Below are 17143 nucleotides of genomic sequence, written 5' to 3'. Positions count from 1 at the left end.
TTTAATTTGTCAACATTAACGTTTTGTCAATTGCACATAATTTTTATTCATACAGTAATAAATTTAGTTCTCGATATTTTTATATTTCATGTAAGTCTTGATAGAATATGTAACTATTGCAAGTTAAATTTATTAAAATGAGTAAATGTTATGAGCTAAATTTATTAAATCAATATCAAATCGATAAGATATGTAAACTCCAAACGCTAATTTCATTATTATACCATTTAAAAGATATATAATTGACACAAAACATTAATGTTGTGATTAATTGTCCATAATTATTCACTTTTCAAATTAGCGAGGATTAAATTGGTATGTTCTTTTAGAAAATCAATTTACTCAAAATCAAAATTGAAAAGGACCAAGAGATTTTTACCTTAATATCATTAGTAAATAACTGATAAATGGCTAGGCCATAGTTCGAACTTGATGGTCCATTTAAGTTTTAATATATTATGTTATTTATAATATATATTTATAAAAATTTAAAATATTAAAGTTATCTATATATAAAATTTTAATAAATAACTAAAAAATGTTGAGTGTAATGGTAAAGTAGATTATATTTTCAGAGAAAGAACTCAAGTAATCGGATTCAAATATTTTAGTTCTCTTTTCTTTTACGATAAATATTTTTAACTCTCATGCATCATAAAATGGACATAAAAGATACATTCATTTTACTAAACAAAAATTTAATAAATGAAAAATATTAAAGTAAAAATAATATAAACATTTTTAATAATATTTTTAAAATTTGAATGTTAAAAAATGAGTTTAGATTAACCATTTATAAATATGAGTATAGTTAAGTAAAATTTTAAGCTCATATTTCAAGTTGAATTGAACTTAAGTTAGTGGCGAAGCCAAGGGGGACTAGCAGAACCCTGATCCCCTCTAAAATAGAAAAATTCCATTTATGTCATTTTATAATTTATAAAATTTTAAATTAATAATGATAAAGTTACACATTGGATCCCTAAATGATACAAATTTAATTTAATCTTTTAAAATTATAAATAAAATTACAAATAGTGAAATTACATTTTACTATTGTAAAATATACAATTTAATTCTGTCACTTTTCCTCTAACTCATAAAACCCCTGCCCATGAATGGATATATCTAAATATATTTGAACTGAAATAAAATTAATTGGTTTGATTTAGTAGATAATTCAGAAATGTAAACTACATTTTGATGAGATTTGTTGTATATATGCATATAGTTTTGTGGGTCTGTCAAGTTTTGTATATAATACATACTTTGGGGATTGAAAAGGCAAAAGCAACCTCTAATGGAAACAATGCCAAATGCCTATAGACATTACTAGTAAAATGAACACCAAAGGGGTTAAAGAGAATATAAATAAAATAACAGAAATTCATCAAGGATCGATCTCGTTATTGATTCTAACCGTTTTGGTTTAAGTGTTTACTTCATCCCTAGTCTCATGCTCTTCGGTGGCAGAATGGGAACATTGATCGTCATATGGCTCGCTTGTATTGCCAGTCTGTGGTGGAGCATGTGACGTCGAGATTGCTTGTTGATCGGATACCAAGCTTGTAAGGCCATTCTCCTTAAGGTAAGTCTCCAATGGAAGGCTTGCAACATGAAGAAGATTCATCATGCTCATGCGGGTAGAGGAACCAAATTGCGAATCATCGTCACGACATGGGTCGCAGTTCAAGTCTATCCGTCCCTTGTTGGCTTCAACCAATTTGGACACTAGTTTGTTGTTGTTGCTCTGGTTCTTGGATTCTAACTTGTTAACTGACCTTGCTTCGTTCTCAGAAGGATCGTGGTGCGGTGATACATGTTTAGAGCTGCTTTCAACTTCTGCTTCTTCTCTGGGACCCCATGCTTGCTGATTCCTCAGAGCAATCTCTGCTTCACGCTCCGACTGACGCTTTTTCTTGCGCATCATGAGGGTTTTAAAACGACGTTTAACCGTCAAGCACACATTACATGTGCATGTTGGCTTGTGTTTTCCTTTCCCACTCGGAGGCTGGATGCACACAATGCAGGAGCAACCAGGACGATGCCTCGGGTGTTTAGTTGTTGTTGCCACCGACGTAGTGCCGGAATCAGCTACATTGTCTCCAAGGATTGCAGCATTGGCTAAAGCATTCAAACCAGGTGATGATTCATACTCCTGAGTTTGCCTATGAAATGCTATGATTCTCCTTTTTGTGAAATCTATATATAAAAGAGAGCTTAAACTTCATCATTTATATATCATATATATATATATATATATCTTAAACATAGCTTGAAATGTAATATTAGCATATTAATGTAGAATAATTAAAATCCAGTTAATTAGGTTAACTGATTGAATTAACTGAAATAATTTAAATAAGCAAAAGCACTGTGTTATATAGTCTTCAAGTAAGAATATCTAGTTTAACTTGAATCCGGCTTTACCTATGCACCCGTAATTAGTGTAATACAATATTTATTTGTGGGCAGTCATAGCCTACTAGAATAAAGATTAGGCAGAAATCTGGCATAGTTATATACAATCTTTTAAGAGGAAATATTCTGAGAATGTACCTGTGTTCAATCTAAGAAGAATCTCTAGCTCCCTTGGGGTGAGTTCATCGGGTAAGGAACATGAAGACCTGACATGCAGAGAAAGGGAAACAGATTTCTTCCGGAACTTGTCAAGGATAAAATAGGATTGTGAATGAACTAAGATATAGAAAATGCTGACCTGCTTTGGTCCCAGTTGTTGTCTGCACATGTCCACTTAGGTGGAAGAAGAGCATCGACAGGCACCCTTCTCCATTTAGAACAATTATCACACTGAGCCCATTGCTCTTGTCCCCTGAAGATCATGCTTACTAATTCAAGACTAGATAGATATACACAACCATAAACTTGAGAAACAAATCGATCCTTCCAAGCTCAGAAAGAGAAACTAAACGTGTAATAAACATAAATGTGCATGCTCACCCCGTTGAACGAACTGCAAAGATACTCCTCTTCCCAAAAACTGGAGGTTCCTGTAGGACAAACATGTATGAAAAGTTACATTATAAATCACACTGCTTTGCTGAAAATTGATAATTCTTCCAGGAGAAACATTGTGTTCATAAACATGTGCAGACCTTATTTCTATCACATGGTGAGATTAAAAAGATCAGTTAATGGTTTCCCGCCCCTCAAAAGAGAAAATAAAATCCTTTTTTCTTTAAATGTTAACTAAAAATACCAAAAATGTTGGCAACTACGTCTTAGAGCATAATTGCCTTATTTTTTCAAGCACTGGATAGAGTGGAATCACAAAAGAAAACTGGTATTTGAACTATCATCCAAGTGCACCAAAACAGCCCAACATACAAGCATTGTTAAACCCCAAGTATTCCAGGAAATGTACTCACATCATATTCTTCAAAATCATGATCCTCAATTGTAACAATGCTTGGCTTGATACTGGGGGGTGGGTGGAGCAAATCCTGAGCCTCTTCCCAAGTAAGTTTCAGCTCCAAAGCATCCTGACTGTCAATCAGCAACCTCTTGCTTTTGGACCCAATATTCCGAGTTCTTTTTCTCTCTGGGGTTAACATAGATGTTAGTAATAAGTCCTCCCTGATCCTGTCCTCATGCATATCAGATTTATGCCCACTAATATCACCACCAGCTAAACTCGAATGTTTTGACAGTCCATTTAGGTGGGGATCTGCGCTTCCCTTCAATGACTGAAGAAGGCCAGAGTAACCACTAATTATAGGCAGGTTCTCAAAAACACCCGAAAAGTAACTTTCACTTGAAAGAGTGCCATTAGGAATGGCAGGTGGTAAGGTTTCCTGTTTATTTGATAATTTATATATCAATATTATTTGATCAAATTTGCTAACATGGAAGGTGATTGTTACTTTACCTGCACCACAGCAGTGTTTGTTGCTTTACGAAACCCCATAACAAGCTTCCCTTCTGGATCCTTACGGCTAAATGTTACTATATAAGAGAACCGCAAGTGATTTTACTCAATTAGAGCTAACAACAAAATGCTTGGATTGTTCCATAACCAGATTCAGAGTAGTACCAGTATCTCCAGCTCGCAACTGCATGGACTGTATGCAAGGAGTCACACCCTCCAAAACATACATCCTGCTGTTGTTATTAGGCCAGAATCTGAACTGAAACACCCATTCTTTTCCCTTCACATCTTGAATTCTTAGGGGAAGACCCTCTGGTTGAGATATGGGGGGAAAATAAGCCTGCCAATTCATTCTTTGTTATAACTTACATGCAACAGCGCTTCTGAACAGACAAGGTAAATAAATATAAGTTGCAAGTGTAGCATTATTGAATAGAAACTAACTTCAGCACATGCTTTTGGCAGAACCAAACGACCAATCCGTCCAGCATCACTTGCACTCAAAACCTTTTCAAACAGTGGAACAATGGTGGAATTTGAACTGAAAAATTACATGGTTAAGGATTTGACACGACTCCCCAGGTCATTAGATAGACATGAAAATTTTTGTAGTCTAACATTAAACACATGGTTGTGCACATAAACCAATAATGACACAATGGTGGATACTCTCCAGAAATTTGTTGTAATTCTTGGTCCGTAATCCTGGGCCAATAACGAGGAAGCAACTGATTCCGCCCACGTCCCTCTGCTGGGGGCCTAGCAACACGTATCTGGGGTACCGTTCCTGCATTCATCTCCAGACCTGTTGCAAGGACCGACCTTGGAGGCTTGGGCAGAAGATGGCGAGATTTGGATGCCTGTTGCAAGACTGAAGACATCTTACTCTTTTCATCTACAACTGAACTAGGAAAGCCATTTTGGTTCCCTAACGAGCCACCCAAAGAAATACTCAAGTTGGTTTGTGGCAATGAATCAAAAATATTAACTTTACTAGTGGTAGGTTTCACAGCTTCAACTGATCCATTAGATGCTTGATTAATACTTGTCAAGCATGTGCTTCCAATTTCCCTAGGAGGAGGCAAAAATTCATCCTGTTTCATTTGCCCGAGAGACCCACTTGAGTCATCATTGTGAAGCTGAAGCAATTGTCTCAACCCAATGCTTTCTGCATTGTTGCTCAACTGCATAAGCTGTAGGTTTTCAATGCTTGCACCACTCAATTGGTTGTCTGCAGAGGTTGAGTGCAATTGACCAGCATCGGCCTTCACCATACCAAACCCATTAGGCTTTTCATCTTCAATCATCTGAAATACATAAGCTTCATCATAAATATTTGAACTTTTACATGTAAAGGCCTAAAAGATCAAGCATCATTAAGCAATAATCAAACAGAAATAGACTGAATCATAGAACTAATATAACAAAGATATAAACCAGAAAAAAAGTCAATATCTTGACAGATACATTTATCTTCCTTTTTGTATCATTCATTTTATAATCGATTATCCTCAGTTACCCTCAGAATAGAGTACACAGGTCATAGGCTATGGTACAACCAGTGCAAGGCTACTCAGATTTGAAATGATTATACGCCAAGGTGTTTCAATGGAAATAATACAGAGCCTGTTTCTTTTACTGTTTCAAACCAAACTTAATATAATAATTTGTAGTAGATCACAGATGAGATTACATCACAAGGTTGGGATAACAACTGAATCAAATTGAGATGAGGCAAAATGAAGTATGTTAGAGGCATACCCCGATTAAAATGTGTCCCATTACCCTAAACCTTACAGTGTCATGTTTATCATTGAATTCGGCATGAGACTATAATGCAGGGTTACAATTTGATCTTCTAAAAAGGGAAAAGATTGAATAAGCTGATCTTACATGGTTAAATCCTGACTTTTTAGCACAGCTTACACAGTTGATACCCCCACCATCAAGAAGCTCGAGCAAAAACCTTGAAGCAATGCATCCACAATGGAGAGGCTGCCAACAGCAAAAGCATTGAGATTAAGCACCATAGTATTGACGGGAACAAGGCAAGAAATTAAAAGTTTGGGGTGACCAACCTTGCCACATGAATTGCAATCCCTCCACCCAGAATCCTTTGAGTGGAACACGTCACAGAATATTGATTGTTCATATGCAGACCTACAGCGAGTCAAAATCATAAATAAATGTTTCTAACAATGGCGTTCTTAAAATAGCATCAGCTGGGCAAAAACACTTTGTCTTGTTTGGATTCCTCTGCCATATTTGACCACTTTATATGGTTCAAAACATGATCAAACTTTTGGCAGTGTTAAATAACTGTTCCATTACTCTATCTCCCATGAAAGAAGAATTATATTCCGAATTTCCAATTCACTATAGAACAATTTATTATAAGCTTCACAAATAAGAACAAAAACATTCTAACCATTCGTAAACCAAGTAAAACAAAATTTAATAATGTTCTGTCTAAGACTCGTCAGCACAAGCTTATCTAATTATTAAGCTTAAAAAAGGACGATTAAGTGATTATAATTTTTACAATTTACCCGCACTTATCACAGAGATTAGCAAAATCTCCAGATCGCAAAGTCCAACCGTTTCTCCACTCAATCGATGTGGACGCGCCGCAGAGTACATTCATGCAGCTCTTCAAAGCCATACTCCAAACTTAATTCCTACAAAAATTCAAAATTCAATATATGTATAAAAAACAGTGAAAAATTCACCCGCAATAGATAAATTTCTCTCAAGGAAAATCAACGAGTAAGCTAAAAGCAAAACAGAAGAGATTCAAAATTGGTCAAACAAAGAGACTACACCAATTTTAAAGAAAAACAAACGAAAAGAAATATAACCTTTTCGAAGAAGATAATTAGAAACAGCTACTACCTTCACCGGCGTTAAATATCGTTACAAAAGGAAAACATACTAAGTTTCCTTTTCGTTGTACTATTGCCGGCGTTAGATATATGTTCACTAACGGTGCTTGAATATATATATACGGAGAGAACCGTGAAAACGAGGAGCTCCGACGACGGAAAAGAAAACCGGCGATGAAAAGAAGTAACGGCAAACAAATCGTGTGCATGCAAAAGCAAAACAAAAAGAGAGAAGATGGAAAGAAAACAAAAGAGAGAGAGAGAGAGAGCGTTTGGTACTTTGTGGGAAAAAATGGAAATTGCACGCACGATGATACTTCAAGACTCGGCGAACTCCTTAGTCTCCTTACCCACCTTCTTTTTTGGTTAAATGTTATATTTGCCCCTCATATTTTACAAGATTTTCAATTTTGTATCTATATCCTTAAATTTTGTAACATGATTAATTAAAGAAAAGATTTTACATTAAAAATATTTTTTAAAATTTTATTTAATTATGAATATAAGTGAAATGGTAAGAAATTTGTATGTTATACATAAATTGTTTTTTATTTTTATCAATAAATTAATAAATAATGTGATAAATATTAAAACTATACATAAATTTTGATTTATTGTGTAATTTTATACATAAAATTTTAATTTGATTCAATTTTATAAATCACTAACAACATTATCAAACTAATACCATTTTACATTGATATATTATGCATACGATAATTATATTAATCCAATATGAAAATAAATGTATGTATGCCTTTCTTTAAATGTGTATAATCGAATCAAAATTAAATTTTATGTATACATATGAACCGCAATTCAAGTTTTATGTATATAATTACACCAAATAGACCAAAATCACTTATAAATTTGATATTTATCTTTATCATATTATATTACAACTCCCAAAAGTGAATTATATATCACGTTAAAAATTTCATTAAGAGCCCAAGGATAACTTACAATATACATATATACATATATAAATATAAGCGGATGATTCGGTTTTACACCATTTCATGACTTTTTTATAATTAATATTTTAACAATTCAACAGTTAAATTTATTTATATATTTATATTTATCATTCATATAAAATTTTGAATCAATCGATATTTCTATTATATTTATCTAAAATATTGTCTATATTAATATGTATTTATTTCAAACTTATTCAATTAAATATACAAATATATTTGAAAATTATTAAAGTTCATCCCAAATTGTTTATATCACTCTTTGGTTTTGATTGAACTTAAGAAAAAAATTAATATATATTTTTACAAGTTTGATATTCCTTTTAAATTTTATATTAAAATAAAAATTACAAAAATTTCTAAAATATGAAAATATGTTTTTTTATCAAAACCCAAAATATAAAACAAATATTAATTAAATATCGAAAATTCTAAAAATAATATTTATGTTGTTATGTTTTGTTCTATTCAATTTTATTATTTCAAGTATAATTTTTCTAAAAAATAATATTGTATTTTGATAAATTAAAAGATTGAAAGTTCTGAAATATAATAAAAATATCGATTGAGTTTTAATTTGATTGGTATCGACATTATTGTTAATGCAAAAAATATAAATTAAAGAGTGTTGAAGCACATTATCTTCTTATAAATTAATAATCACTTTATTAAAATATATATATAGAAATTTATTTTTTAAGAGAAAGTATAATAAAAATAATTTATAAATTTACGTTATTGTGTCAAAATTATATTTTTTTTCGAAAGCGTATATATATACGGTGTGTGGACACCACCGTAAAGTGTGCCACTTCTGATGCAATAAATATGAGACTTGAAGTTTCTAACTTAGCCTCATCTCTATCTTTTTATTAGTATAAAGCCACGAGAATTTGTTGTTTTACTTTGGAGAAAATGGTCTTTTGAGTGTCCACACTATCAACGGGATTCAGCGTGCACACGCGTTAACTGTCAACTATCATTATACCGTTGATTATTTTTTTTACATTTTGTCTATGACGTCATGTTAATGACGTGCTGATGTTAGGTTATCACTGGATGCTCGGTTTACCTACCACGCTGAAAGAGAAATGCCAACGCACGCGCTGGTGAACTCGAACGTTCTCGTTCGATGAGTGACTTCACGCATATTGGCGCGCGTAGAATGTAATGAAACAGTGAACCAGTTCGATTCTTGAACCTAAATTCTTAAAACCGGCTCTAAACTGTTTTTTAGGAAAAAATAAGGTATAATGTGAAATTTATTAATTAAGGTCAATTTAGATTTTATTTTATTTTAAGTTAAATTAAATTTTTAATATTTAAAAATTCTAATTTTATCGAACAAAAATTAAATTAATTTTTTAATGTGAATATTGATTAAAATGTTAAAATTTTAAATATAGTAACACACATGGTAATTCACAAGTTTTTTATTTTAAATTTTTAAATAATTTATTGATGTGACAAATGAGACAAATAATATTATGTCAGCATGAAGTGCACGTGTCTTATTACACGAGTTGTCACACCAACAACGTTAAAAATTATTTTTTAGTCAATATTTTGTTAAAAATTTAATATGATTATTTTTGAAAAATTAATGGCTAAATTTAGCTTGAAAAATAAAATAATTGCCAAATTGATAGAAAATGTAAATATTGACTAGATTAAAATTTAAGCCAAAGAATGTGAAGTTAATGAGTAATGATGACTAGACTATGTCATACTCGCAATATAAATAACAATGATTACAAGTGAAGTGGAAAAATTTGTATATAAATCTTTAAATGTATGGGTTTTATTTTACGAAAAGACGAAAATAAGAATTTTATAGTAATAATATAATTTTTCATGAAATAGCCTTGGAAGTCATGAATCTGTAAACCAAAATCCAAACACCTTTCTTCTCTGATCTTCAACATTGATCGTCAGATCAATTTAGATCTAAGATATGTTATTCTACTCGTTGATAGGCCCTAATCCGCCATATAGATCATCAAATCGTCTTTTGGACCTCATTAGCAGACTTTAAAAACTTTGAATAGTTTAATGACTATTTTATAACTTTTTAAAGTTGAATGACTAAAACATAAACTTATTAATAATTTAATAACCGTAAATTAAAAAAAACTCATGAAAATGTCAGCATGATGTATTGTGTTGATTCAGCTATATGCATATGAATGTGGGTGAAGTTATTTTATGTTAAAAGAATAATAAATATTATTATTTTCTTTTCAAGCAAAGGAAAATTCCATTTGATGTTGAGTGGGATTCACCTACACTTTCAATATCCAACAACATTCTCTCTTTTTCCATATAAAAAATTCCACCATTTTTTTCAAGAGAGTTATAATTGGGATTTTAATTTCATAAAATAATTGAATCTCTCTTTTTTTTCTTTTAAATAATAAAATTATTTATATAAATTATAATTGGGAGTTTAATTTCTATTTAATGTCTTTTTTTATTAGATCAAGTTACTAGTGGTAGCTTTTAAAATCGACATAATAATAAATTTAACTCTCAGTATTTATAAATTATGTTAATTTGTCTTGTTTCATAAAAATTAATGCTCAACATTTACACACTGTGTAATTTATTCTCTCTATTTTTTTTTGTGAGGGTTAATTCTGAAATGATGAGAAAAGTTTTGGATTTTTGGGTGTTTCCGTTTTTTGTATATTTTCATTAAAATTTAGCTGGTAATTTTGTTTTTTTTCGTTTTTTAGGTGAAAGGGTCACCAAAAAAAAGTAAAATTGTAAAAAAAAAGATTAAATTACATAATGCGTAAATATTGAGGGCTAAAGTTGCTATTATGAAATTTTCAAAAGTTACCTTTATTAGCTAGCAGGTGACCAGTAACAAAAAAAAGAAATTTATTAATTGTTGGGTGACTTCTAATGTAGTTTACTTTCTTTTAGTTACAAAGCTATCAAGTGGGGTATTTTTATATTTCAAAATTTTATACCAATCAATTTAATAAAAAAATAATGTTAACAATTAGACTTAAATTTTAAAATAAAAAACAGAGAGACTAAACTCCAAAAAGAAAGTATAGGTACTAAATTTTAAATTTACGAATAGTACAAAAATTTATGAGATATTTTAACCTTGCTATAGTACAAGGAAGATTCAACAACAACTATGGCAATCTAGGGATCCTATGCCGGACTACACCTTTCTTCAAAGCAGCATAGTAGACAATACAAGCAACAATTGGCTCTACCGGTTGAAATTTTCAGCAAGTCCAGTATTAGGTCAGAGATACTTATTTTCGATTTTATCTTGAGTTGAATTCATGAAGTGAAAAGAGATCTCAATATTTGCATTCAATGAGATTTGAACCCTACTCCATTAATTCAGTAAAGCTCTCAAAGAAAATAAGAGACAAATCCCAAAGATAAAATCCAATATAAACACTTCATGCCCAAAATAAATATGGTGAGAGATCAAAAATTAATATTTTATGTATACATATGAGCTGCAATTCAAGTTTCATGTATATAATTACACCAAATGACCAAAAATCACATATAAATTTGATATTTATCTTTATCATATTATATTACAACTTCCAAAAGTGAATTATATATCACGTTAAAAAATTCATTAAGAGTCCAAAGATAACCTACAATATACATATATACATACATAAATATAAGCGAATGATTCACTTACATCGGTGTAAAATAGTGGTTTTACACATTTTCATGATTTTTTATAATTAATATTTTAACAATTCAACCGTTGAATTTATCTATATATTTATATTTATCATTCATATAAAATTTAGAATCAATCGATATTTCTATCATATTTATCAAAATATTGTCTATAGTACTATATATTTATTTCAAAAGTTAAAATTTTTAACTTATTCCGAATTAAATATACAAATATATTCAAAATTATTAAATTTCATCCCAAATTGTTTATATTACTCTTTGGTTTTGATTGAACTTAAGAAAAAAATTAATATATATTTTTACAAGTTTGATATTCCTTTTAAATTTTATATTAAAATAAAAATTACAAAATTTTAAAATATGAAAATATGTTTTTTTATCAAAACCCAAAATATAAATAACTTCTAAAATTATTTTTAGTCAATATTTTTGTTAAAAATTAATATGATTATTTTAAAAACTTAATGGCTAAATTTAACTCGAAAAATAAAATAATTGTTAAATTGATAGAAAATGTAAATATTGACTAGATTAAAATTTAAGCCAAAGAATGTGAAGTTAATTAATGAGTAATGATGACTAGACTATGTCATACTGCAATATAAATAACAATGATTACAAGTGAAGTGAAAAATTTTGTATATAAATTTTATCAAACACGAACTAAATCTTTAAATGTATAGGTTTTTTTATGAAAAGACGAAAATAAGAATTTTATAGTAATAATATAATATTTTTGCTCAAATGTTCTGTTGATATCAATGCTAGATTCAACATTTCGATAATCTTTACCATAATTTCTCTCATTTTATTTATGTTTAATTAAAAATTATACGTTTAGAGAAGTGGTTAAAACTCTCGTTAAGTACCCTCATCCAATATGGTATTATGAAAAATAATGGTAAATTACATTTAAGGTCACTAAACTATTAGTAAATTTTCATTTAAATTGTTGGGTTGTTAAAATTGTTGTTATATGATATTTTATGTTCGCATCACTTGCACCAATTTAAAGCTCTTCTTCTCATTTTCTTATATAGTTCAATTTTTTTATGAAATAACCTTGGAAGTCACGAATCTACAAACCAAAATCTAAACACCTTTCTTCTCTCATCTTCATATCAATTTAAATCAAGTAAAACAAAATTTACAAATGTTCTGGCTAAGTCTCGTCAGCACAAGCTTATCTAATTATTAAGCTTAAAAAAAGACGATTAAGTGATTATAATTTTTACAATTTACCCGCACTTATCGCAGAGGTTAGCAAAATCTCCAGATCGCAAAGTCCAACCGCTTTCTCCACTCAATCGATGTGGACGCTACCGCAGAGTACATTCATGCGACTCTTGAAGCCAAACTCCAAACTTAATTCCTACAAAATTTCAAAATTCAAAATATGTATAAAAAACAGTGAAAAATTCACCCGCAATAGATAAATTTCTCTCAAGGAAAGTCAACGAGTAAGCTAAAAGCAAAAGCAATGCATTCAAAATTGGTCAAACAAAGAGACTAAATCAATTTAAAAAAAAACAAACGAAAAGAAATATAACCTTTTCAAGAAGATAATTAGAAACACTACTACCTTCACCGGCGTTAAATATCGTTACAAAAGGAAAACATACTAAGTTTCCTTTTCGTTGTAATTATTGTTTGCGTTAAATATATGTTCACTAACGATGCTTGAATATATAAATATGGAGAGAACCGTGAAAACGAGGAGCTCCGACGACGGAAAAGAAAATCGGCGATGAAAAGAAGTAACGGCAAACAAATCGTGTGCATGCAAAAGCAAAACAAAAAGAGAGAAGATGGAAAGAAAACAAAAGAGAGAGAGAGAGCGTTTGGTACTTTGTGGGAAAAAATGGAAATTGCACGCACGATGATACTTCAAGACTCGGCGAACTCCTTAGTCTCCTTACCCACCTTCTTTTTGGTTAAATGTTATATTTGCCCTCATATTTTACAAGATTTTCAATTTTGTATCTATATCCTTAAATTTTGTAACATGATTAATTAAAGAAAAGATTTTACATTAAAATATTTTTAAAATTTTATTTAATTATGAATATAAGTGAAATGGTAAGAAATTTGTATTTTATACATAAATTGTTTTTTATTTTTATCAATAAATTAATAAATAATGTGATAAATATTAAAACTATACATAAATTTTGATTTATTGTGTAATTTTATACATAAAATTTTAATTTGATTCAATATTTATAAATCACTAACAACATTATCAAACTAATACCATTTTACATTGATATATTGCATGCATACGATAATTATATTAATCCAATATGAAAATAAATGTATGTATGCCTTTCTTTAAATGTGTATAACTGAATCAAAATTAAATTTTTATGTATACATATGAACCGCAATTCAAGTTTTATGTATATAATTACACCAAATAGACCAAAAATCACTTATAAATTTGATATTTATCTTTATCATATTATATTACAACTCCCAAAAGTGAATTATATATCACGTTAAAAATTTCATTAAGAGTCCAAAGATAACCTACAATATACCTACATACATACATAAATATAAGCGAATGATTCACTTACATCGATGTAAAACAGTGGTTTTACACCTTTTCATGAAGTTTTTATCATTAATATTTTAACAATTCAATAGTTAAATTTATTTATATATTTAAATTCATTATTCATATAAAATTTTGAATCAATCGATATTTCTATCATATTTATCTAAAATATTGTCTATATTAATATATATTTATTTCAAAAGTTAAAATTTTTAACTTATTCGAATTAAATATACAAATATATTCGAAAATTATTAAATTTCATCCCAATTGTTTATATCACTCTTTGGTTTTGATTGAACTTAAGAAAAAAATTAATATATATTTTTTACAAGTTTGATATTCCTTTTAAATTTTATATTAAAATAAAAATTACAAAATTTCTAAAATATGAAAATATGTTTTTTTATCAAAACCCAAAATATAAAACAAATATTAATTAAATATAGAAAATTCTAAAAATAATATATATGTTTTTGTTCTATTCAATTTTATTATTTCAAGTATAATTTTTCTAAAAATTAATGTTGTATTTTGATAAATCAAAAGAAAAGTATAGAAATTGAGTTTTAATTTGATTGATAACGATATTGTTATTAATGCAAGAAAATATAGATTAAAGAGTGTTGAAACACATTATCCTCTTATAGATTGATGATCATATTTTTTCGAAAGCGTATATATATATATATATATATATATATATATATATATATATATATATATATATATATACGTGTGGACACCACCGTAAAGTGCGCCACTTCTCATGCAATAAATATGAGACTTGAAGTTCCTAACTTAGCCTCACCTCTATCCTTTTATTAGTATAAAACCACGAGAATTTGTTGTTTTACTTTGGAGAAATGGTTTTTTGAGTGTCCACGCCGTCAATGGGATTCAGCATGCACACGCGTTAACTGTCAACGATCATTATACCGTTGATTTTTTTTTCACGTTTTGTCTATGACGTCATGTTAATAACGTGCTGATGTTAGGTTACCACTGGATGCCCGGTTTACCTACCGCGTTGAAAGAGAAAGGCCAACGCACGCGCCGGTGAACTTGAACGCTCTCGTTCGATGAGTGACTTCACGCATATTGGCGCTCGTAGAATGTAATGAAACAATTCATGAGCCTAAATTCTCAAAATCGGCTCTAAACATTTTTTTAGGAAAAAATAAGGTATAATGTGAAATTTATTATTTAAGGTAAATTTAGATTTTATTTTATTTTAAGTTAAATTGAATTTTAATCTTTAAAAAATCAAATTTTTCGAACAAAATTAAATTAATTTTCAATATAAATATTAATTAAAATGTTAAAATTTTAAATATAGTAACACACATAGTAATTTACATGTTTTTTTATTTTGAATTTTTAAATAATTTATTGATGTGACATATGAGACAAATAATATTATGTCAACATGAAGTGTACATGTCTTGTTACGCAAGTTGTCACACCAACAACGTTAAAAATTATTTTTTAGTCAATATTTTTGTTAAAAGATTAATATGATTATTTTAAAAACTTAATGGCTAAATTTAACTCGAAAAATAAAATAATTGTTAAATTGATAGAAAATGTAAATATTGACTAGATTAAAATTTAAGCCAAAGAATGTGAAGTTAATGAGTAATGATGACTAGACTATGTCATACTCTCAATATAAATAACAATGATTACAAGTGAAGTGAAAAATTTGTATATAAATCTTATCAAGTACTGAACTAAATCTTTAAATGTATAGGTTTTATTTTATGAAAAGACGAAAATAAGAATTTTATAGTAATAATATAATATTTTTGCTCAAATGTTGTGTTGATATCAATGCTAGATTCAACATTTCGATAATCTTTACCATAATTTCTCTCATTTTATTTATGTTTAATTAAAAAATTATACATTTAGAGAAGTGATTAAAACTCCCGTTAGGTACCCTCATCCAATATGGTATTATAAAAAAAATAATGGTAAATTACATTTAAGGTTACTAAACTATTAGTAAGTTTTCATTTAAGTTGTTGGGTTGTTAAAATTGTTGTTATATGACCTTTTATGTTCGCACCACCTGCACCAATTGAAAGCTCTTTTTCTCCATGAAATAGCTTTGGAAGTCACGAATCTGCAAACCAAAATCCAAACACCTTTCTTATCTGATCTTCAACACTGATCGTCAGATCAATTTAAATCTAAGATATGTTATTCTAATCATCGATAGGCCCTAATCCGCCATATAGATCATCAAATCGTCTTTTGGACCTCATTAGCAGACTTTAAAAACGTTAAATAGTTTAATGACTATTTTATAACTTTTTAAAGTTTAATGACTAAAATATAAACTTATTAATAATTTAGTAATCTAAGTGTAAATTAAAAAAAAAAACCTCATGAAAATGTCAGCATGATGTATTGTGTTGATTCAGCTATATGTATATGGATGTGGGTGAAGTTATTTTTATGTTAAAAGAATAATAAATATATTTTTGTGATGTACATTTAGCTCATTCAATTATGGTCACATTATGTAGTATTATATATATAAAAAAGAGACAATGTTTTTAGATTTATGTCCTCTTATCCCACAAGATTTTTCTTCCACTTAACAGATTTGGTTATTTTCTTTTCAAGCAAGGGAAAATTCCATTTGATGTTGAGTGGGATGGTGGTCATCACCTACACTTTCAATATCCAACAACATTCTCTCTCTTTTTTCCATATAAAAAAATTCCACCATTTTTTTTTAAAGAGAGTTATAATTGGTTTGAATCTCTCTCTTTTTTTAATAATAAAATGATTTATACAAATTATAATTGGGATTTTAAAATTGATATAATAATAAATTTAACTCTTAATATTTATAAATTATTTTATAAAATTAACGCTCAACATTTACACATTGTGTAATTTATTCTCTTTCTTTTTTTTTGTGAAGGTTAATTCGAAATAATGAGAAATGAGAAAAGATAAAACTATTATTTTGGATTTTGAGTGTTTCTGTTTTTGTATATTTTATTAAAATTTGAAATGGTAAATTTATTTTTTAGTTTTTAGGTGAAAGGGTCACAAAGAAAAATAAAATTGTAAAAAAAAGAAGAATATTAAATTACATAATGTGTAAATATTGAGAGTTAAAATT

The 17143-nt window shown here is 28.9% G+C and overlaps 1 protein-coding gene across 4 annotated transcripts; it reads right to left on the bottom strand.

The window, feature by feature from the left end:
* Positions 1 to 1176: 1176 nt before the first annotated feature.
* Positions 1177 to 13290, bottom strand: LOC105796278 (B3 domain-containing transcription repressor VAL2). 4 transcript variants are annotated; one of them, XM_052627828.1, is made up of 13 exons: positions 13024 to 13290; positions 6439 to 6567; positions 5968 to 6049; positions 5783 to 5884; positions 4559 to 5196; positions 4334 to 4430; positions 4055 to 4229; positions 3890 to 3966; positions 3390 to 3815; positions 2962 to 3011; positions 2720 to 2833; positions 2560 to 2627; positions 1177 to 2202 (listed from the first exon to the last, which is right to left on the bottom strand). In XM_052627828.1, the coding sequence occupies exons 2-13, from the start codon at positions 6549 to 6551 to the stop codon at positions 1430 to 1432; spliced, it is 2715 nt and encodes a 904-aa protein (XP_052483788.1). In that variant the 5' UTR covers positions 6552 to 6567; positions 13024 to 13290; the 3' UTR covers positions 1177 to 1429. The 4 variants fall into 4 exon arrangements, with proteins under 4 accessions (XP_052483788.1, XP_012481341.1, XP_012481343.1 ...); XM_012625887.2 differs by lacking the exon at positions 13024 to 13290 and adding an exon at positions 6748 to 7068; XM_012625889.2 differs by lacking the exon at positions 13024 to 13290 and adding an exon at positions 6748 to 7068 and having other exon boundaries at positions 3390 to 3707.
* Positions 13291 to 17143: the final 3853 nt, after the last annotated feature.

The sequence above is a fragment of the Gossypium raimondii genome, chromosome 3 (genome assembly GCF_025698545.1).
Source record: "Gossypium raimondii isolate GPD5lz chromosome 3, ASM2569854v1, whole genome shotgun sequence".
Lineage (NCBI taxonomy): Eukaryota > Viridiplantae > Streptophyta > Magnoliopsida > Malvales > Malvaceae > Gossypium > Gossypium raimondii.
Note: the sequence above shows the minus strand (reverse complement) of the source record. Positions and strands in the feature narration are given on the sequence as shown.